At 38.3% G+C, this 22,215-nt stretch overlaps 1 protein-coding gene across 4 annotated transcripts; it reads right to left on the bottom strand.

Annotated features, from left to right (window-relative positions):
• Nucleotides 1–3,695: 3,695 nt before the first annotated feature.
• On the bottom strand, nt 3,696–21,561 carry rflna (refilin A). 4 transcript variants are annotated; one of them, XM_079826922.1, is made up of 5 exons: nt 21,317–21,526; nt 20,223–20,553; nt 7,729–7,838; nt 7,009–7,381; nt 3,696–6,198 (listed from the first exon to the last, which is right to left on the bottom strand). In XM_079826922.1, the coding sequence occupies exons 2-4, from the start codon at nt 20,436–20,438 to the stop codon at nt 7,039–7,041; spliced, it is 669 nt and encodes a 222-aa protein (XP_079683048.1). In that variant the 5' UTR covers nt 20,439–20,553; nt 21,317–21,526; the 3' UTR covers nt 3,696–6,198; nt 7,009–7,038. The 4 variants fall into 4 exon arrangements, with proteins under 4 accessions (XP_079683048.1, XP_079683047.1, XP_079683045.1 ...); XM_079826921.1 differs by having other exon boundaries at nt 3,696–7,381; nt 21,433–21,561; XM_079826919.1 differs by having other exon boundaries at nt 3,696–7,381; nt 21,317–21,548.
• Between the last annotated feature and the right edge of the window lie 654 nt (nt 21,562–22,215).

Here is a 22,215-nt window from a genome sequence, read left to right as displayed (position 1 = left end):
TCTGAATGATTTTAATAGGCTACTTCAACATTGTGAAAAGTGTACGTTTTAGGTCGATGCATATAGCAGAGAATAGACTGAGCACACGACTTATGTGACTTGCTTGACGTTAAAAAGAGTTATTAAACGGAATAACTTGCGGAAAACAACTCCTTGCAGTCTCGTGCTGTCTGACACTCACCGAAACGTGCTCACAAGCCGCTCTTTTTTTTTTGTCCTAACAATAGTGTCTTATATATGATGACCCCTTTGAATAAAAGTATAATTTGATTGTTGAACGCACAGCCTTGCAAAGTACACCTCTTTTTGACTCAACACTTACACAGGAGTTGACACATGTGCAGTTTTGATCAATCTCTCGCCACGAGTTACAAGCCATGTAAATATCTTTGTATTCTTCTTTAATGCTAGAGTTGTTAAAATGAGGGTACTTTCTAACCTTCAACTATCTTGTGAATCGACGCACCAAGGGCACGGTTGCCGCATTGTGGATAAACTAATTACTAATCAAATTTGCGTCATGCGCACTGTATGCTGACCCTCCTTCATACTTTGGCCTTTAGAATGATTTCGGTCAATCTTGAAGCTTACAGGAATAGTTTCCCAAAAACAAATAAAAAGTTCTGTCCTGAAACTCTAGATGGCGCAGGCTGATAGGTCCTTAAAGGTGCAGTAACGCTGTTGAAAGTGGATCAGACCACTAAACACAAGTGTAGCCAATCAGCAGTGAGGGGCGTGTCCACTCATGAGAGGGGAGGTGCCTGTGCGGCATTGCATGTTTGTGAATTTGGGGGTGGCTCTATCAAGATTGCGGTGTGATCCTTTTGGGTAGGGGCGTGTTTGTTTTGGTGATTTCAAATATCAACAGTGTTTCTCAAAAATCGCTTACTGCACCTTTAACTCAATCTGCTTGCAATCACATCATTCTCTTTAGAGCACATCTGATTGGTTCCTGCGGTATCAGTAGCCAATGAGCTGTAATGCTCAACCTTCAAATGCTTTGTTAGCATTTGCTGTAGTTGCAGCGCGATTTTAGAAACCCTCCACCTTCCCCAGCTCCACCTGTATTAACGGAAATCAAAAAGAATTAGATTAAATCTGACATTTTTGGTTTACACATTTTCAAATTACACATAAAACGTGTGATTTCTAGTAAAATGTTTCACTTTGTTAAACTTTGATAATCAAGTAGTCTAGCAGGAGAAATAGGTTCCCCTGTATCTGCTTGGCAGTTTTTTGTAACCTGTTTTTTGGGACCCTAATGGTTTCTTGTTAAGAATTTTTAACGTTGTCATTAGGTCAACTAATGTCCCATGGGGTTCGTTTGGCGGCCATCTTGAATTGATGTCAATGCGAGTGGCGAAAAACACAGATTTACATAACTCCTAAACAGTGTTGCCACAGTTACTTTGAAAAAGTAATCTGATTACTGATTACTCCTTTAAAAAGTAACTTAGTTACTTTACAGATTACTTGATTTTAAAAATAACTATATTCGATTAAAAGTTACTTTATTAGTTACATTCAGCAGTTGCCGACAACTTTTTAACAGTAACGTCAACAATGTATCTCCTGACATTTTAAGTTGAAATTTAAAAAATACTTCCTGAAAAAACAACAACATGTTTTTATAAAAAAAGTAATAAAAACGGTCTTTCTTGACTTCACTTAACATAAATACTCTCCCTGAGCAGGGGTTTTTTCCTGGCTCAAAATGAGTCGGAGGTGGTCAAATCCTGCTTGGCCCAGCCGACCCGTGGCTCGCGATTTTGCCAATTAATTATCAGTTTTAGGGCTTTGTTATACATTTTTTGTGTGCTTCGATCATTAAATAATTATGAATTTAATTCCTTTTAAATTATCACTTTGCAGTGTAAGATTACAGCTAACACCTTTAAATATTTAAATATTCATTCAATTCAGTAAATAACTGAAACAAGCACAACAAACTGGCAAAAATAAAAGGGTTATAAATGTATCATTCATATATTTCTACATCATTATAGAATATCTATACATCTGTGTTTGTGGAACTAATAGTCACTCTTTTATTTGTTAAACACAATCCAGAATTACACACTCATTATAGAAAAAACAATAAATGAATCAAAATATATAATCATAAGCTATGACAAAAATATATATTAAATTAGGTGAGTGGATAGTTAAAAAATTGCAATTACAAAAAGAAATTCTTGAAAAAAAAAAATCTTTGGACTAATTTTATAAAATCTAAACATGTTAATGAAAAGGTACAAATTAATTCGTGTTTTTATTAAATACATTTATGAAAAACTATTTATATTTATTTTTTTATTTATATTTATATATGAACGTAAATAATTATATGGGCCTACACAAATAATATAAAATTACAAGATTTATAGTTTATTGTAAACGTAATGTGCAGCTCTACTAAAGGTACAACAAATATAGATACGAGAGAACAAGATATTTTTTTAATAATCTTTAAGTGCACAAAACTATGAAAAATATGAAACGCTTCAAAACAGAGCGGCAACAAAGCGCTATCCCTATACGCATCCCGGGTGCAGAATGAGAGATTAATCTTGACTGCACTCGCAAGGAAATTAATAAATACATAATCATTTTCACAAATATTACACAATTTAAACATTACTAAAAAAATACACACTAAGTCACTAACCCACTTTAACCTACTAGAAGCACCAGTATACACAATATACAAACTTTAGGGCAAATACAAATGTTTTCTATGCAGTCTTCTCGTCTAATCACACATTTTGTATCCAACAGGACAAGTGTTGACCACGAGGGGGCGCTGCTCGTTTTCATATGACCACAGGTTACAGCTGCAGTGCAGCTCTTCATTTATGACAAAGGACATTTAACAGATAAAGTCACGTTTTTATGCAGCTCAAAGAATAAAACGCAACTAACGAGGAATTATTGTCAACATTTAGTGTATGACATTCACACTGTTGAACGTCACATGGTAAAGCATCATGTTTGTTTAACTGTTTAAAGTTTCTTTGCATTATTGCAGCCGATGAAACTCAATGAGAAGTAATTAAAATCATTGTGGTCCAGTAAACAAATGCATATGCTATACTGCATTGGAAGGGAAATATATTAGCTGTAAGCCTTGTAAACACATCACATTTTGATTGGTTGACTTCTCGGTGTTAATGGGAAATGTCTGTTTTTGGAGCACCTACATGTGTTTATGTAACTTATTGTTCACAGAACAGTAAAAACATTAAGCAACAGCAATAATGAAATGGGTAAATCATTTAAGTGGAAACAGTCTCTATCATGTAAAGCAAATAATACACAATAATTCCTACACTTTGAAACAAAATATCACCATAGCTTTTGTGGCTATGTAAAATAATCTAATTGTTGCACTGTAAACATGTCCGGTGTAGCTATATCTCGTGCACTTACCTTATGACTTTAATGTAATCTTTTACTCCCGTAAATGTGATCTAGCCTAAAGCAGATTTGAATGTATGGATTACAGTGATATATGCTCCAAAGAGACTCAATGCCTCTCTCGTGGCTGGCAGTTTTATGGGAGAATCGTGGAAGGCTTGTTCATCTTAAGCTGGAAAGTATTTGACCTTGTTGGAAAGTGCTGTGTCAGTGATAATGTACATGGAAAACAGAGGCTCATTCTTGCACACGGAAGAAGACAAACACACTGCAGTTGTAGGGTTTGGGTCTTTTATTTATTCAGTTTGATATACACTTTTTTTTCCTTAAATTATTTTCTCATCTGTTGTCCAAAAGAAGACCATTAACTTGGGAATTTATACAAAAATATAAAGAGAATTACGAGTGCCGTATGCCACATATACAACAGGAAAATATTTAACAGAAACACAAATCATCATGTTAGGAAATCAAAAGAAAATCCATCCTTTAGCGGAGAGCGTTTGAACACCAAATAAAAAATTTCATACATGTGAAAATATATATAAAAAAAATCTCCCTCAGATCTGCTTTCAACACATTGTTACAATTCCTCTATCAACTTATCAAATGTCCATCTCAACACAGGAAGTGATTTATCAAACATGCCTTCCTGTCATCTCTTATCAACCCCTGATGAGTTTTGTAGGTTTGATTTGCATCTTCAAAATCAATATCATGGAATAAATGTGCACTAGTTAAACTGAACTTTGTTCTTTTGGTTTGTACTGTCAAGCATTTCCTCTCAAAACACATCCACTTACCATCACAGACGAAAACATACTTTGCCATAGTTTTTTTTATATCCCTGTTATATAAAATCAGATTAACAAAAAAAAAATGATGAGGCAAGAGATCTAAAATTTACAACACCCATTTCGGCTTGTACAGAACTGAAACCACACAGTCCAAACATAAGACAGACAAAGTACTAACACCTCCATAATGCAAAAGTATTGCTGTGTTATATCTCATATCTTCCCAAAAGAACAACAACAGCCGAATGTTTCCTCTGCTTCACATGAAATGGAGGTGACAGGAGCTCACTTTGGTAATCTAGATTTTGTCTGAGACTATCTGGCACCAACACTGTCAGAAAATACATGTTACCTTTGAAAACAAAAAAAGTTATCTAACCGTACAATCTGAAAGGCAGAAACCGTACAGTCTCAGACCATGAGAATGTCATGAGGTCAGTGAACTATGTCTCTATTCACAGATAAAACATGCTGAACTCTCATCTAACACATGCTCAGTCCAGTTATTTCAAATACCACGTTCCACATATGCTTTTCCGTTTTCTTGTCATTCTGTGAGTGCAGCTTTTTTTTTTGGCCACTGAATTATTAGCACGACGGCCGGCTTCCGAAACTCTTGTGCAAGACATTATTCCACGTTTTCTGAGGTACAAACAGAAATCTTTGGTCCAACCTTTCAAGTGCTCCTACACGTTGATCTGCCCTTAGTCATACCAACACATTTACAGCCAACAAAAAAGAAAAGAAAAAGAAAAAAACCTTTCCATAAGTGCAACTTAAATACAGTTTCTATGTTCTCTGATAGTCTACAGCTGAATGCCAGTGCTGACTCTCTCATCCTCATATCATGTGCTTATAGTCTTTGCATTTTGTTTGAATTATTTACACGTGTGGTGAACTCTTTCCTGTTTGAGCATTTGTAAGAATCAGAAACACTGAATAAGACGATGAAGTCGGCCCACACGGACTCGGCATGTTCTTTACATTTTTAGGGGAATATCCGCATCGTTTTATGTAATAATTCAAATGGTAAAACAGATAAAAGTCTTACAGTTTTATTAGTACACTCATGGAAAAAAGGTTCATCAAGGTTCTATAGCCTATAGAACCCTAAGGGTGCGTTCACACTTGTCATGTTTGGTTCGCGATTGCTCGGTTAGTGCGGTTCATTTGAACATATGAACGCGTCCATCCCATATTTTTTTACGGTCTATGATCCCAACCCTGGTGCGCACCAAACAAGCGGACCGCTAAAAAGATGGGTCTCGGTCCGCTTCCAAACGAACTCTGGTGCGGTTCGATTGATATGTGAACGCAACACGGGCCAAAGACATGTAAACGAACCAAAAACAGGACATGCTGTCACAAGATGCCGCGACAAGTCATCTGATTTGACAACGCGAAAACGAGTAGAGGGCAAACATGGAGCAACGAGGAGGTATGCCTAAAGTGCCTCATCAATATGCAGATCTTCGTTACTGCATACAACGGAGGAAATCCTGGTGCTGTTTTGAATGTTTTGAACATTTTACGAGCTCTTCGTGAGTTCTCAGCTGGTAAAAATAAAACCACGTACACGCATAAAATGATCACGTTTAATCCAGCACACAGCATTGTTTTGAATGTTTGGTAAGCAAGCTCCGTCGCGAAATATATGTCATAAAAGCCGACCAATCAGGTTGTGACCGTATCCCTATGCCTTTGGTTCGGTAACTTTAGGTTCGCTGTTAAAAATGCCAGTGTGAACGCCAAGCAGACCAGGACTATATTGTAGGTCCGGACCAAATTAACCGAAGTGTGAACGCACCCTAAGTTACACTTTATGGCAAAAAGATTCTATAGGCCTATAAGGATACATTTTTGAATAATTCCATAATACTTTCAAGTTTATTTACAAGCCGTTTAATTCATAAAATGTAAAGAAATATTATTAAAAAAAAAAAATCATTAAAACTTCCATAAAATTATCTCATGATGGGAACCCCTTAAAGGCTATCTATCATCTATCTATCTATCTATCTATCTATCTATCTATCTATCTATCTATCTATCTATCTATCTATCTATCTATCTATCTATCTATCTATCTATCTATCTATCTATCTATCTATCTATCTATCTATCTATCTATCTATCTATCTATCTATCTATCTATCTATCTATCTATCTATCTATCTATCTATCTATAAGCTTTAAGGGGTTCCCATCATGAGGCGCCCATTAAGATTCTATATAGAACCTTTTCTTCTATGAGTGTGGCGTACGACCATATCAAATTACTATAGCCGAAAATATATTAAAGTTAATCTGCAAAAATACCACGTGAGGCAAAATTCTAGTACCAGACACACTATGACAGATAAAATAGATTTTGATTGAATATTTTAAATGTTTAAAACATTTTTTTGTGTTCCGAGTAAATCTGTGGATCTTTCGATGGAATTCTGCGAGCACAGATTCCATGCGGGCAAACAACAGAAACTGCTTTTCCCTCCACCTGACAGGTACAAGTGGATATTAATCAGTTAAAAAAGATGTACATAAATACATCACTGACATGCGACACATGTAAAGACTGCACACACACAAACACACAACTCTACCTCATGATCCCCACTATCAAGTACCAATGTCACCGGAAGCGAAACAACAAAATGGCCCTCACTGACTTCTCGTTTCCTTTCTTTAAAGTCTCTTGCCATCCGTTTTGAATCAGGGTTTTAGTATCCGAGTCCACGTACTCTCACTGTAGCTCTCTAACCAAAGGGAGTTTTAGTTATTTTATTTTGGGAACGATAACAAACCTCTCGGAGGTGTGTGTCTCTCAGAGGTCTTCTGTGTAAATGATGCATGGACTGGCGTCCTCGGTGGACTCCAGCCTGACTGTGGACACGAACCACCGTCGCCCGGCTGCGTTTCTGTTGCTGTTGTAGTTGAGCGTGGTGCGGTATGTATTCCGGGCGTGCTTGGGGAACACGATGGCCGTGCTCTGGAAGTGTAGCGGCCTGTGCCGTGGCTCGAAGTGAACCTCTGATTTGTAGCTGCGCCACGTGCAGTTCTGGACGGCCACCACCGACTCGCTGAAGGATGTGGCGGTCTGGACCTGGGCGCAGTACACCTGGTCACGAAAGTGTCTGTCCGAAGCGTACTTCACTGCAGAGTTGAACCTGACGAGGATCAACAGACATGAATTAACATTACTCAAATAAGATTCCGGACAATATAGGAGGGATCGCTCAAAGTCTGAGACCAGCTTGAAAATCATGAAGTATTAGTATTTATAAAAAAATTGTTAAATGTTATGTCAGATTCTGCACTATTTCTAGGTCAATTTGGGACATTGATCATGTGACTGTACAGTTGCTCTGTACAGTCACATGATCAAAACTGTGGTCTCAGACTTTTCAACTGAAGTTTGGATGGCCCTGCAACCACACACACACACACACACACACAAAACAACAACACGTTTTAAAAACATTGGTAGGTAATGGTGATATTTAACATCACTCACTTGATCTCTTTTTCTGGTTTGGGGTTGACCTCAATGCTCTCTCCATAGACCACAGGGTACATGCGTGACCTCGCATCTGGACCTTGAGAGTTCAGGAGCAAGTATGGCAGCTACACAGAAAAAAGAAATGAAATTAGAATCTAGCTACCCCTCATTACAAACCAAATTAATTGATGTTAAATCCTGGCAAAATATTGCTTCTCGGCATGTGGCTGTAGTCACAAGAAGAAGACAAGCTTTGTTTGAGCCAAGGCTGCAAGGAAAAACACAGCCGAAAAAGCACGCGCAAGTGACGATTCTCTGTCAACCAATCAACGTTCTGCAGTCAGTCTAGCTCCACCCTTTAGTACCGGACTACTGTGCTAGGTACCCCAACGGAAGGATGGCAAAAAAGTGGTACAGTACGGTTCGGAATTAGGCTACCATTCACAACTTCTGACAATGGAAACGGCAAAAATTGCGTACCGTACCGAACTTTACTGAACCGTACCGCTCAGTGGAAATGAGCCAAAAAGTACCAGAATGCCCTACTACTTCCGGCGAGATTCTGAATACAATGGACACTTTACTATCCCATGAGACCACGAGAGAGGATTTGTGAAAATCATGTACTAGGTCACATGATAATGACAACATGGCGAATATAGTACATCCGGATTACATTCATACTACACACGCATATAATATACTTTATTTAGCAGCCGTGAAGTAATTACTTATCTACTCAAAGGAGTATGTGATTTTGGACGCATTTAGTTTGTCCTCTGAACCAGAACACTGTTTAGCATTTAGCAAAACAACAGCTGTGCAAAAATCCTAGAATACATATCCTACTTTGCCTGTTGTTGTTTTGGTGTCTGTTTGAATATGAGCTGTTTGAGCAGTCGGTTGGCTTTCCAAAACGCACGACTCTGGTAAAAACCGAACCTCCTGAAGTTTGGATTTTTTTTCCTTTAGAAAGTTATACTTGGATATTCTAGATTTCCAGATGAAATTTTGTCTACATGTAACAATCCCTAAGCAAGCTATTGGCATTTATTACAACATTAATTTAGGCACTTTTCAGTGTAGTGTGACAGTGTGACAATGTAGATGTGTCCAAAAAAGTTCAGGAAGTAAAGTAAATAGAAACTTTGTTAAACAATGACAGAAAAGTGACTTTATATATATATATATATATATATTAAATCTGAACATGAACAACAAACAAAAATAATGCAGCAAGTAGTGAAAACAATTGTGAAAATGCTGCTTGTTTGTGTTATGCTATGTCAGAGAGTACTCTCATGCAAATCTATTATTTTGTGTTTGTTTTCATGCACGCAAATATGCACGCATCTTCTTTCACTTTGCGTCTGTTCAAATTTCCAAAGAAACATGCTAATTGGTTGCTCAAAATACCAAAACCTATGTTTACTGGTTGAGTGGATGACAGTTTCAACCAATCTGGGCACGGGGGTGGGACTAAGCATCAACAATCGTTCCTGTTTGGCTCAGAAAAACAAACCGCATGGGTTTCTTTGACGAATCAATGCTGATCAAAACATGATGACACAATCACGTTCACTAATGAGACTCTGAATATAATATTGAGACAAATGTGATACCACAGAAAACCTGAGAATCTCTTCTTTACGAGACTTTTGAAGGCATACAGGTTGGGTTAGCAGTTCAAAAGTTTTTGAAAAAGGAGAATACTCCAACAAAGCATTATCACTATAACTAAACACAAGAAACCGAGTCCGACAAACACAAGTCCCACATGTACAGGGCTATACTGGTAACACGACGGTTTACTGATGATATGAGATGTAAATAATGGTCACGTTATGAAGGATGATCAGATATCTCTTTTAATTTTATTATTAATTTGTGTTTACGTCGCTCAAATAGAGCACTTAGCCAGCTACAGAGAAACTGGTAGCCGTTCGGCCCGACGGTGGAAAAGCGTCTATACTCTCGATTTGGTACTTATTTCGTTATTATAATTACTTCACCACCATTAAAAAAAAGTACAGTCTATATAGTATGAATGTAATCTACATTCACCATGTTGTCATTATCATGTGACCTACCAGCGTCAGTTGCGTGGCTTCACTGCCATTCACAAATCCTTTCCTGTGGCCACATGGGATAGTAAAGTGTCCATCTTATGCACACTTCAGAATTAGGTCTAGGTCATCCGGGTAATTGAACTAGGTCATCCGGGTAATTTTTGCTTAATCTTTTATGAGTACTGTGAATTCAGACATACTTCTTTTGTCACATACTATTTTTTTGCCTACTATATAGTAAGGAAGTCAGTGTATTTTCAGATTTTTTAGGTTTTTAAATGTAATAGTCCAGCCACTTTATATTGAAAATTTAATTATACTTTTACAGTATCTGGTAACATTTGATGCAGTGCTATTTTGGTATTTTTAATATTCTATTATAGTATTTTTAAAACGTTTAATTCATTCTTTAAATGTATATTTTCAGTTTTTCTTAGTTTTAGTAATTTTGTTGTGTTTTTGACATTTTAATTCGTTTTATTTTATTTTAGTAGGCCTACTTCAAGTTTTTTTTAAATCTAATAATTATATTTGATTTCAGTTAATGAAAATGCTTTGAATAGTTTTAGTTTGTGTCGCTCTGGCGTAGTGCTGTCTGTGTGCATGTGTTTGTCTGCGTACATATTTATATATATATGTGGTGGTCAGACAAACGGCGACAATGCAGCAGTGTCTGCCACAGCGGCCTGTGCCTCCACCTGCTCCAGCCATTAACACACACACACACACACACACCATGTGCACCCTCAGCACCTTCCTCAGCGTCCAGCACGTACATGCTCTCCTTCTCACTCTCTGTCTCTGACACCTCATAAAACCGAATTCCTCAGCAGCGTATCATCAGCTGAATATCTGACGTGACATGGGAAGCGTGGTGGGCTCTTCCTGAGCTCAAACAGATAATTTAATCAAGGACACATTTACAGTCTCGCATTTTAAAGCTGACAATCTGCATTTGCATTTTTTTGTGCTTTAGTTTTTAGAGACATTTTGTTCTGACTGACTGAACCAGTTTTGAGGAGTCTGTGGAATTGTGATGGCCCACATGAGAGGGTATCAGTGCAAAATAATCTAGCACTATGAAGATACAATCATTTTTCATTTGATTCTTTTTCTAATAATATTGCATCAATCAGTTTAAGTGCACATTCACAGCTCAACAAAATGCACATTTCTCAATAGATATGTTTCTATCCAACTATTTTTGTGCGCATTTTGGGATATCGCATAAACGCTGGATGGAAACGACAAAATGCGCATATTAGCTCAAATGAGGCAGATACATTTCTTATCCGACATGCACATAAACTATGATTGAAACACATTTATTGAATAAATCCCTCGGTGAGCAACAAAAAACTCAAGTGGCTTTGCCTTAACAGTGAATGTGATTGGAGGACTGGACTAACCAGCGGATGTTGGTTTGATCATTCTGAAATCATAAAAAGTCATAAAAATGATTTGGTTTTCCCTCCCAAAAGTGTCTCACATGATTGCATTCTCAAACGCCAGGCATCCAAACGCAAGACAACGTTTATAGCATTTTGTCTGCGTGCTCTGAGATGCAGAGAGCAAAAGAGCAACAGTGGCTTCCCTGATTGCAGCAACTTCCATTTTTATTACATATGTTTTGTGCCAATTTCCCAGGAATACACTTTTTTTTCTCTTGGGATGGAAACGGTGCTTTATTCGCAAATGTTTTATGCTAAATCAAATTCTGTGCATAAGTTAAATGTGCAACTACGTAAACATAGCTAATATGGCCAGAGACAGTGAAGCATGTTCTTGGTCTCATTCAGTCACAATGCCTTTTCCGCATTTTTAAATATGTTTCTGAATTTGACAGAGGGTGGTCTGGTCAGTTTAATTCAATAAAGTGAACACATAATGAGCACTAAAATCGGTCCCTTTTCTAACATGTATGCTGTTTATGAGAGGTTTCTGGCATCATGCAGTTGTCTCGTGGATGCAGGCCAGTGAGAGGGGGATTGCCCTGTTGAGCATGTGTGTTTGTGTCCTTATGAGTACAAGAGAGAACGTGTTAAATCCAGGACGGATACTGTGTCCACTGTGGCGTTACACAATGTGCCGCCACCCCACACACAGTCACATGAGAGGCAGATCTTAACAGGGACAGAGCAGTTAAAGGTCTGGTGACGGGTGCAGTGGACGGCTCAACCGTCAAGCTTCAGATCATTTCTCAATCAAAGCTTGAAGGTTGGAGAGAGTTTGTCATTACAGTGGCATCACTATTTAGACTGACTGTGTCAGGTGGTCTGACAATTTATCCAGCGACGTCTAGAATACCTTTTGAAATATATTACCTACTATATTATATCAGGTATATCTATAAAGAACTAGAATTGTGACGTCAAATGCACAATCTGGTGTCTGAATAAGTTTTGGTTTGACTGTATAAATACACACTCATTAATGTATATATTTAAGAAATATTTGCATGTGTGTGTATATATATATATATATATATATGTCAATTTGATGCTGTAGAGCCTTCCAAAAACAGACACTGGCAAAATATCTATAATTAAAAAAAGCATTGTAACTGATAGGTTGCTTGCAAAAAATGGTTACATGGCTCTGGCTATCAATGGAGAGAATATGCTTCTTTTTCCACAGATGCTGCAGTTACAGCATCTACCATTAGGGACAAACGGGACCATACTAAAAGCTAAACATCACTCCCGTGCAGTTTGAGGGGCACAGGCTCTGTTTGTTTCACTGATACTTCACCCTGACTGACTGAAAGCGCTACATTAACTGTATTTATCTTATTAGCAGTAATATCAGTAGTAGTGGTAGTAACTCTCTATGAATAAAACAGATAACCATTAAATGGCCAATATTAAAAAATATATATATTTTGTATAGTTCAATTAAAAATAAAGCCATAAAAACTAAACAAACAAAATATTATAATGTACTGTATGACAAAATGTATAATTTTGAGGTTTGCTAAAGATTACATTTAAAGTCCTCATGAAATCCAGAGATCTTATTTACTTTGTTAACCGTCACAATCACCAGTGAGAGTGCCCCGTGATTACCACCAGAGGGCACACCACCCCAGACTGCCATTCCATCAAAGACTACATTACCCATAATCCTTTGTCCGGACTCATCATCACTCATTTTCTACACCTGTACCTCATTCACTCTGTCTATATAAACCAAGTTCACCTTGTCAGTCACTGCAAAGTCTTGTTTTGTGTAACACTGCATTTCTGAGCGGTTTCCCTGGTTTCATGTCTCTTGGATCATTGGATTTACATTTACATTACATTTATGCATTTGGCAGACGCGTTTATCCAAAGCAACTTACATTGCATTCAAGGTGCACATTTTTACATTTTTGTCAATTCTTGCTTTCCCTGGGAATCGAACCCATGACCTTGGCGTTGCTACTAGCGCCATGCTCTACTGTTTGAGCTATAGGAAAGCTATAAACTTTCTTGCCTGTTTCCCAGGCCTGTTTCTTGATTTCTTGCCTGTTTCCCAGATTACACTTTTTCCTCTGTCCCCTGCTTTGTTTGTTTGTTTGGACTGCCTGCCTGTGTTTTGACCTTTCCTGTACTGTTGACTACGTTTGTGGATTACCCTTTCATTAAAGCTGAGTTTGGATCATAGTCCTGCATGGGTGCGGGTACCCGACGGATGACCTGCGAATATTGCTGAAACGGGTGAAAAACATCCTAACTTTGTCGGATACGGGTGCGGGAACACGGGTCTAAACACGGGTTTAAAACAGTCATGTGCAAACGCATATATATAAAAAATATATGCATATTTTTAGGAACACATCTACAAAAATATGCCTTGCCTGTATTTCAAGATGATAAAATAATTTCAAATCCATATCAGTTTATTTGTGCCTGAGCGCCACGCGCGTGCCCTCCCAGGAAAATCACAACCGCGCCCGCGCGATCTGCCTGCACTGCAGTCGTCGAGATGGATCCTAAGGAGTTTAAGAAAAGATCGTATATTGGATAGCCGCAAATGTGGAACTTCAGCGCTGAGGAAGCACGCAGATGACTGTGGTAACAAACCAAGCACAAGCGGTTCTATCAAACAGTATTTTTCAAAAGGGGACAGAACAGAATGTGCCTCGTAGAGATGATAAGGACACATGTTCTTCATGATGTAGCCTTTTGAGTTAATGGTCGTGTAATAACTTCTGTATACTGGCAATAAACATTTTTTTTTTGTAAGTGTCTATAATGTGATGCTAAACTGATTTTATTGTGCTGTCGGAAAACGGGTCGGATGCGATTTTAAGCACTGCAGGTACGGGCGGGTGCGGATTTACAAAATCGGACCCATGCAGGACTCTGGTTTGGATCCTCAACCTTTGTCTCTCGGAGCAGTCCGTTACATTAACACACATTACAGGTCTTAGGGTGAACAATCCGTGCAAGTTAATACACAGAAAAAAATCTATAGTTTTGTCGCAGTAATCTTTAATCAAAATCTGAAAAGTTACTTCCGGTCTGGAATGGCATTCCTTTTCCGATGACGTCAGTTTGAAGGCTTGGGTTTGAATATCCTTAACCACTCCCTCCAACTGTTAGTCTGCGAAGTCTAGTTCACGAGTTCACACTTACATCAAATTAAATAGAGTAAAGATTATGCGTATTTGGCGTGCTGTCCGGGGGAGGGCTCCGGGCTCTGAATTTTGGCCTGAACCCAGAGTATCCCCCCTGTGATAGAGATAGTCTAGAACTAGACTGTATTTTATTATGGATTGTGTTGACGTCTAATAAGAGTTTATCAAAATCAAAGTGAGGAGATGGGGTGGTGGAGGGATGCTAAAATAAAAATGGTCAACGAAAGAAGGTAAATCTGCTGTATATATACACCTCTCTTATCGTTGATTAAATCGATTAGCTTGATGTGCTCCACACGTGTTTAATTAGGTTTAATTATCTGAACGTGCTTCTCCCGAAATTTGTTAATAAAACATCACTTATTAAATTGTTAAAGTGTTATTTCACCCCAAAATTTTAAGCCTACTTCTACTTCTAAGCCTAAATTCAATCTGTTCATCATATAAAGCGATCGAGTCTCTTCAGAAAATTTTGACTAAACCGCTCAATTCTAATGGTTTCGTTTTACGATCTCTGTATGAACTTTTGAAGCGTCAAAGTGACAGTTGCATAGCTGTCAACGGAGGGACAGAAATCGCTCAGATCTTCATGTGTGTTCTGAAGATGACAAACGTCCTACTGGTTTGGAACGACATAAAGGAGCGTAATTTACGACAATTTTCATTTTTGAGTGATCTAACCCTTTAACTTTCAGTGAGTGTTAGACGAAGGTAATCTAAATGTAAAATAGAGGAAATTAGCATGCACAATTAAATATCCAATATTGATTGATATCAATAAAGCTGTAAAAGAATTTCTAAATTCAATATTCAGATAACTGATATGTTACTCATATCCCGCATCCTTACTGTGCTCCAAGCATTACAGACTGTTTCAGAGGTGCCAATGCACCCTTCACTTTAAGCAAACAGAGGTCATCAGTTTCTTATGTAACTGACTGCAACAACTCCGCTGTTAGGCCTGCCACACTAAAATAGATTGGAGAGATTTTTTTAACATGCCATACAAACACAACTCTCAAAATAGACCCACAGCCACAAAATCAGAGGAAAAAAGGCAGATCCTCTGCAAACATGCATACTGCAAATAGCATACTGTATATACATGCTGGGATAGACACCCCCACAAGGCAAGGTTGCCATGAATGGAAAATGCAAAGTGCGGCAAACAATGATGGCTTTGTATGCCTTCCTTTTCTTTTCTACTCTGCGAGAGCATTTGGTCCTCATATAATGCATGTTGCCTGCAGGCTTGACCACATTTGTATACATTTAAGTAATAGGATTTTGGAAACAACATATTCAGAAGAACTACAGAGGGATGTTTTGTTGACGCTGGCATGAGAGCTTTCCAAAATGTTGAAGGCATACTGCAAAAAAAGTATAAAAAATTCATGTTGCACAGATAAAGTCATGCTGCTCCTTTCTATTTTACTGAGCGAGACGCTTTATTGGAACGGTCTTCCAACAAGTGCAAGCACGTTTCTCTGAGAGGAGTGTCTGAGTGATCATTTATACTTTCCAAAATGCCTTTAGATAGTTGCTCTTAGTGGCATGCTCGGGCAAAGCATTTATGCAGCACGACGACAGAGACAAATGCAGCTCGATCACATTAACAGTCATGCGGCGTATCATTTCAGGCCTCTCTGTTTAATAAAAGTTGTTGTTTTGTTAGTTCTTCAACACACAGTTGGCTTGTGATGAAAACGTAATGTCCTGCCATAGAAGACGCATCCAGTATGAAGTGTTGGAAGAGGTTTTCTACGCTAATCTGAATCTTCTACTTCTGTGGTTACTCTGAAATACTCAGACACTGCCAGGAGGTTTTCCTTAGGGTGAAGTAGCCTTAGTTCAGTATGAAATGGCACTTACATTTGAATTGATGGTCATGTCAAATGCAGACAATGTTAGTTTAGCGTGCTATGTAACCTTTTAGAGGCAGAAATAAGACTCTGGGTTATGCCGAGGCACTTGTGCGGCGGTATACTGTAACGTGAACATGCGCTGTCGAGTAATACTGTACCATATGATATATATATGTGTGTGTGTCTCAGCACTGCTTGTTTGTTTGCGCATGTGTATGTGGTGTAAAAGGGTTGCTATGAGGAAGGAGGGACGGATAGAGATCGGTTACAGTTGCCACATTCACCAAACACAAGGTCAACTTGTTTACAGAAACTCTCTCTCTCTCTGACCGCTCCTTGTCATCCTCACTTCATTAGAGTATGTCTCTGGAGGCATGAACACCTGAACCCCTATCTATTTCAGGATTCTGCTCTATTACTTCTGATTATTTGTTCCTGGCCTCGACATTGTCAACAGTATCTGTTTGTATTTATGACAAACTGCATATATGCTTCTATATTCTAACATGTTGTTTTGGATTGAATTCATTTAACCACTGGTTGCTCACATGTGGCTTTCAAATTGTCCTGTTCATACAGAATCAGCTTGAATATTGTCAGCATGAATGAGTAACTGAAATTAAACCCCTTTACAATTTGTAAATATCATCTGTATCTATAGTGACAATGACTAAAGCAAATATAAAAAATGGCAACTTCCATAACAACAGAATCACAACCGATATCACATTAAGTTGGCATGAAATTAAAATTCACCCTATCTATTTTCTGCACGTTATTGATCTTATCGTGAATGATTCATCCATGCATATGTTTTTTTAAGCGTACAGTATGCCAGACTTCTTCAATCATTTAGTCCACTTAAAACACTGTAACTTTCTTACAATCAACCCTCAAGCCTGCATTTCAGATCTGCCACCATCCAATCAACCGATGCATAGAACCAAGTAGGGATCGACCAATATGGATTTTTTAGTGCCGATACCGATTTTTTTCATCAGCCTTAGTCGATGACCAATACGGGCTGCCGATTTTCTTGAGCCGATATTTGGAGCCGATACTGCTTTTGCTCTCTCAATTTACATCATAAAAATGACACAATGATCATGATGATAACAATTTAAAATTTAAATTTTAAAAAAGGAACATTTATTGAACTAAAAAAAAATATATTTAACAAATAGTAAAAACAGGTGAGGTAGAACAAGAAAAAAAAGAGTTCAGTGGTGAAAATAAATTCTGAAAATAAATATTTAAGCATAAATAAAATAATTACACTATTTGTACGCAGTATCAACAAGCAAGCAGCATAATAAAGTGCACACTGACTGTACTATACTTAATTTTAAAACTATTTACAACCTAGTAATTTAATGGTTACACTCTAAAAAATGCTGGGTTAAAAATAACCCAAGTTGGGTTGAATATGGACTAACCCAGCAATTGGGTTGTTTTGACCCAGCGGTTGGGTTAAATGTTTGCTTAAAACAACCCAATCGCTGGGTTAAAACAACCCAATCGCTGGGTTAGTCCATTTTCAACCCAACTTGGGTTATTTTTAACCCAGCATTTTTTAGAGTGTAGGTGCACTTAAATTAATCTCTTGTAGAGCAACACCAGCGGTAATTCAGGAAAAAATCTCCCAATGCTCCACGTGAAACTTCGGTCTTTCGACCTTTTACCATCGTGTCAATTCTCAATTCATTTTGATTAATATGCGCGAGGGAGAGAGAGCAAGACAGTTTGAAGACGGTGAGAGCTGCCTGTGGACGCCTGTCTGTAAAAATATCGGCGAACGCAGCAGCCTTGTATCGGCCAATACACGTAAAAATTGCAAATATCGGCCCGATATATCGGCCGGCCAATATATCGGGCCGATATTTGCAATTTTATCGGTCTAACACTAGAAAGTAATTTTCTCTTTTTTGATAATATATAAAGACAAAATATCTGCGGCTTCTTCCGTAACATCCAATTTAAATAAATTAGTGCGTTTGAAGTGCAAGTTCACCCATCAAAGCAGAAAACTGATGGAAGACAGTAACTGGATCTAAAACCTTGGATGACACACAGCTCAAATCTCCAGAACCACATATTAAAACCATAAAAGGTAAGAATGACTATAAATGTCAGTTCAGCTACAAAGTGATTGTGAAGTGTGTGTGTGTGTGTGTGAATGTAACAATACTCAACAATATTCTGCTGTAGTGTGAATGTAGTCAATGAAAATTTGTGATTATAGGGCTTTTCACACTACGATTAACCCTGGGTTATTGTCATTCTAAACCCCACTTTTTACCCCGGGTAAAGGAACATTCACACTTGTAATTTTGAAGCAGGGTTAAAGGGATAGTTCACCCAAAAATGAAAATTCTGTCATCATTTCCTCACCCTCAAGTTGTTCCAAACCTGTATGAGTTTCTTTGTTCGGCTGAACATAAAAGAAGATATTTTGAAGAATGTTTGTAACCATGTATTTTTTCCCCTACTATGGTAGTCAATGGTTGCTCTGCTTGGTTACAAACATTCTTCAAAATATCTTCTTTTGTGTTCAGCAGAACAAAGAAACTCATACAGGTTTGGAACAACGTGAGGGTGAGCAAATTATGACAGAATTTTCATTTTTGGGTGAACTATCCCTTTAAGACAGCGATGTTAACCCCACATTGCTGTGCAGTGTGAAATGATGTGACATTTCGCTGTCCAGGTAGGACAGCCAATCACGTGCCACATTTTCACGTGCTTTGGACAGTCACGGAAAAACAGTGTGTAAGCAGTCGTTTCAGAATTTGATGGAAAACGTGTGAATTGGAGTGAAGAAGAGACCATTTCATTCTTAACTTTATAGACCGAAAAGTATATATATATATATATATATATATATATATATATATATATATATATATATATATATATATATATATATATATATATAATACAAGAATACGAAATGTTAGAGCTTTTATGTAAAGAGGTCACGTGCAGCATTCGTCCAATCAATGACACTGACACCGCAAATATGCGAAAAATAGCGTTAACCCAGAGTTAAGGAATGTAGAGATATAAGGTATAAATAGCCAGGATTAATTGTTAACCCCGGGTAAACTATGAGCAGTGTGAAATGTGAACCAAGACCCAGGATTCTGCTTACCTAGGGTTTAGAGCAGGCCCGGCGCCAGGACATATGACTTGGGGGGCATTAATATTTCTCAGGGGGGTCTGCGACCGAAATGTCGTGTTCCGGGGTGGGGTTGGGGGGTCTGACTGCGAATAGAGTTTGGCTCGGTCCGGAGAGGGGGAAAAGAGATGTCCATTGTAGGCCTGACACACCCTCTGGTGCCGGGCCTGGTTTAGAGTGACCAAGGGTTAACTTTTTAAAGCGAGAAAAGCCCTCATGTGTTTATCCATTTCATTATTTTATCCCCTTTTAGATCTGATCTGTGTGTTGGAAACTTGCATCCACTCAACAGTCCTCATGCACGTGTCTGAATACTGCACAACATGATTTACAGAGGTAGAGCATGTTCCTTCATCAACATGCTTTTCCTGGACAACAAGTACCCTATCCCTACCCCTAAAAATCAGTGCACTGATTGGTTAATAGGGGAATTGTTCCACTGCCAACAAACGATGTTGGGTCTCCTTTAAAGGCGTAGTTCAACCGAAAATGAAAATTGTGGCTCCAAACCTGTATGAATTTCTTTATTCTGCTGAACACAAAAGAAGATGATTTGTAGAATGTCGGTAACCAAACAGTTGATGAGCCCCATTGACTTCCATACTATAGAAGTCAATGGGGCCCATCAGCTCTTTGGTTACCCATATTCTTTAAAATATCAACAAATTCATACAAGTTTGGAACCACTTGAGGGTGAGTAAATGATGATGACAGAATTTTCATTGTTGTGTGATGTATCCTTTTAAGCTCTGAGACGTCATTATATGAATGCATACCAGTTTGCCTTCCCGGCTCTCCTTTCTGCAGTCTCCCTGCAGCTCAGTCGGGGTTGAACAGCTGCCGGTGCGCGACTCAAGGATCCCTGGCGACAGAGAGTAGAAGGGTGGACTGGGGCTTGGAGGGAGTCCTGAATCCGGACTATCGAGAAGTCCCTCCCGGTTCTTTCCTTTCAAACTCTCATCCATAGCTTGCAAATGTAAATGCCCCACCATTTCTGGAAGAGCTCAATTTTTTTTTTTAAACCAGCCGAATTCACTCCAGGAAAGAGGTATAACCTAAAGTCCCATATCAGAACCACAGAGGAAGTTGTGGTGTTCCAATAGATGCCTAAAACAAAAGTATTACAATACACATTAATAGGAGAATGGGGCTAGTTGTCACATTTTTACTCCAGTGAATATTTCTTGGGGTACTTTAAAATATATTATGTGTAACATATGTCACACTATATGGGTAAGTTGTCAAAGCAGATTTTGTGATTAAACAATCTATTAGGCTTTTCAGCTAAATCTAAACAGTAAAACAATTAATGAAACAGCAAAAATGTAAATGTTAAACTGTTGTTTAACAGTATAAATTATATATTTTTTTATAATTGTATTATATTAGTATAATCTATTTAACATGACAACTTGCCCCAAGCTTTAATAAAAAAAAACACACACACCAAGAAACAAACACAAATCCTTGTTTACAGAGACAACTTATCCCTGTGATACTACCTACTGTCTACTGTTTTATAAAATATTGCTGAAATTCGTTACAACACAAATACTATTAAGAATGAATGTCTTACTAGTGTGCAAACCACCTACAAAACATTTTCGGTCATAATATGCGCCTTCAAACACTAATCTCGACTAGAACGTTCGAAAGAGAACATGATGCCCGAAATACCGCCTAGGTAGGCAGCACACTAGGTTTCGAAACGCTGCCGAAAATGTTTCCAAACCTGCGAATACATAGACCAGTTATAGGTCTTTTTATTTATTTAATTAAAATACCAAAAAAGTCCATCTTAATCTACTCTATAATAGATTTAGACTAGAGTATATAAAGGGAGAAATATACCTTAAAGAGTTTTTGTTACCTTTGAAGAAATCCCGCCGGTTACAAAACTCCGCAAATGAAGATATTCAGAAGATCTTAAAAGTAAAATCCACAACACACGCGATGACTTCCCGGCGAAAAGTGTGAGAATAATACCACAAATCTCTAAAGTTTCACAATAGTCCCCAGCTCATCAGTGCCGGTGTCTTCTATCCGTCTCTAGCACTTCTGAAGGCGCAGAAGTGTATCTGGCAGGCAAGCAGCGGTGCGCCAATCTGTGAACGAGCAGGGCGCGCACACTGATGGCCAGCCTCTATGCGCCTGGAGCCAATCCAGAGCCGCGGAGGCGATTATGTCATTACCAGCGCCCGCCAGTAGAGGGAGCTTCACTCAGCCTCGGTGCCACTGCTGCCTTTTGACAGTTCTGACCTACATTTGACCAAAAAGTTTAGCGTTTAGAGCAAACGGCGATTAAAGGTGTAAAACATTTGTGTTAATCAATTTACATATTTCAAAAGTGATTCGTGCTGCCTAATTAAAGAGTGAAATATACCTCTGTGATTTCTGAAGAACATTTGTGTGCTTAATTTGGCCTTGGCTCTGGTGAAAGTCTTGGTTACTGTGGGATTATGTGTGTCACACTTTTGAAAATTAGGGTGACCAGGATTTTGGCAGAGACACAGCTTTCCTTCTCTGTAATAAAATTATGTTAAGAACCACGAGATGGTAGCAAGAAAGACACTGCGGATACTTCATTTTAAGTCAGTTAGTTTAACAGCTGCAGGGGCACACCTCATGAAACTGGGAGTGTCCCGGGAAAACCGCAACTTGGCTTTAGCCAGCAGCCATATCACCCTGCAGCCCAAGACTGGTTTCCCACTGAAGCTAAGCAGGGCTGAGCCTGGTTAGTACCTGGATGGGAGACCAACTGGGAAAACC

The sequence above is a fragment of the Gobio gobio genome (assembly GCF_949357685.1).
Source record: "Gobio gobio genome assembly, chromosome: 10".
In the NCBI taxonomy this organism is placed as follows: domain Eukaryota; kingdom Metazoa; phylum Chordata; class Actinopteri; order Cypriniformes; family Gobionidae; genus Gobio; species Gobio gobio.
This window is presented reverse-complemented; position numbering and strand designations above follow the sequence as displayed.

What these genes read in the sequence shown, in the direction of transcription:
- rflna (XM_079826921.1), bottom strand. Translation starts at nt 20,438, where the DNA reads ATGGTGGGGCATTTACATTTGCAAGCTATGGATGAGAGTTTGAAAGGA. An exon ending in AGAGCCGGGAAGGCAAACTG is followed by an intron (nt 7,839 to 20,222) that starts GTATGCATTCAT and finishes TTTTCTGTGTAG; the next exon opens with CTGCCATACTTGCTCCTGAA. An exon ending in AAACCAGAAAAAGAGATCAA is followed by an intron (nt 7,382 to 7,728) that starts GTGAGTGATGTT and finishes GATCCTCGTCAG; the next exon opens with GTTCAACTCTGCAGTGAAGT.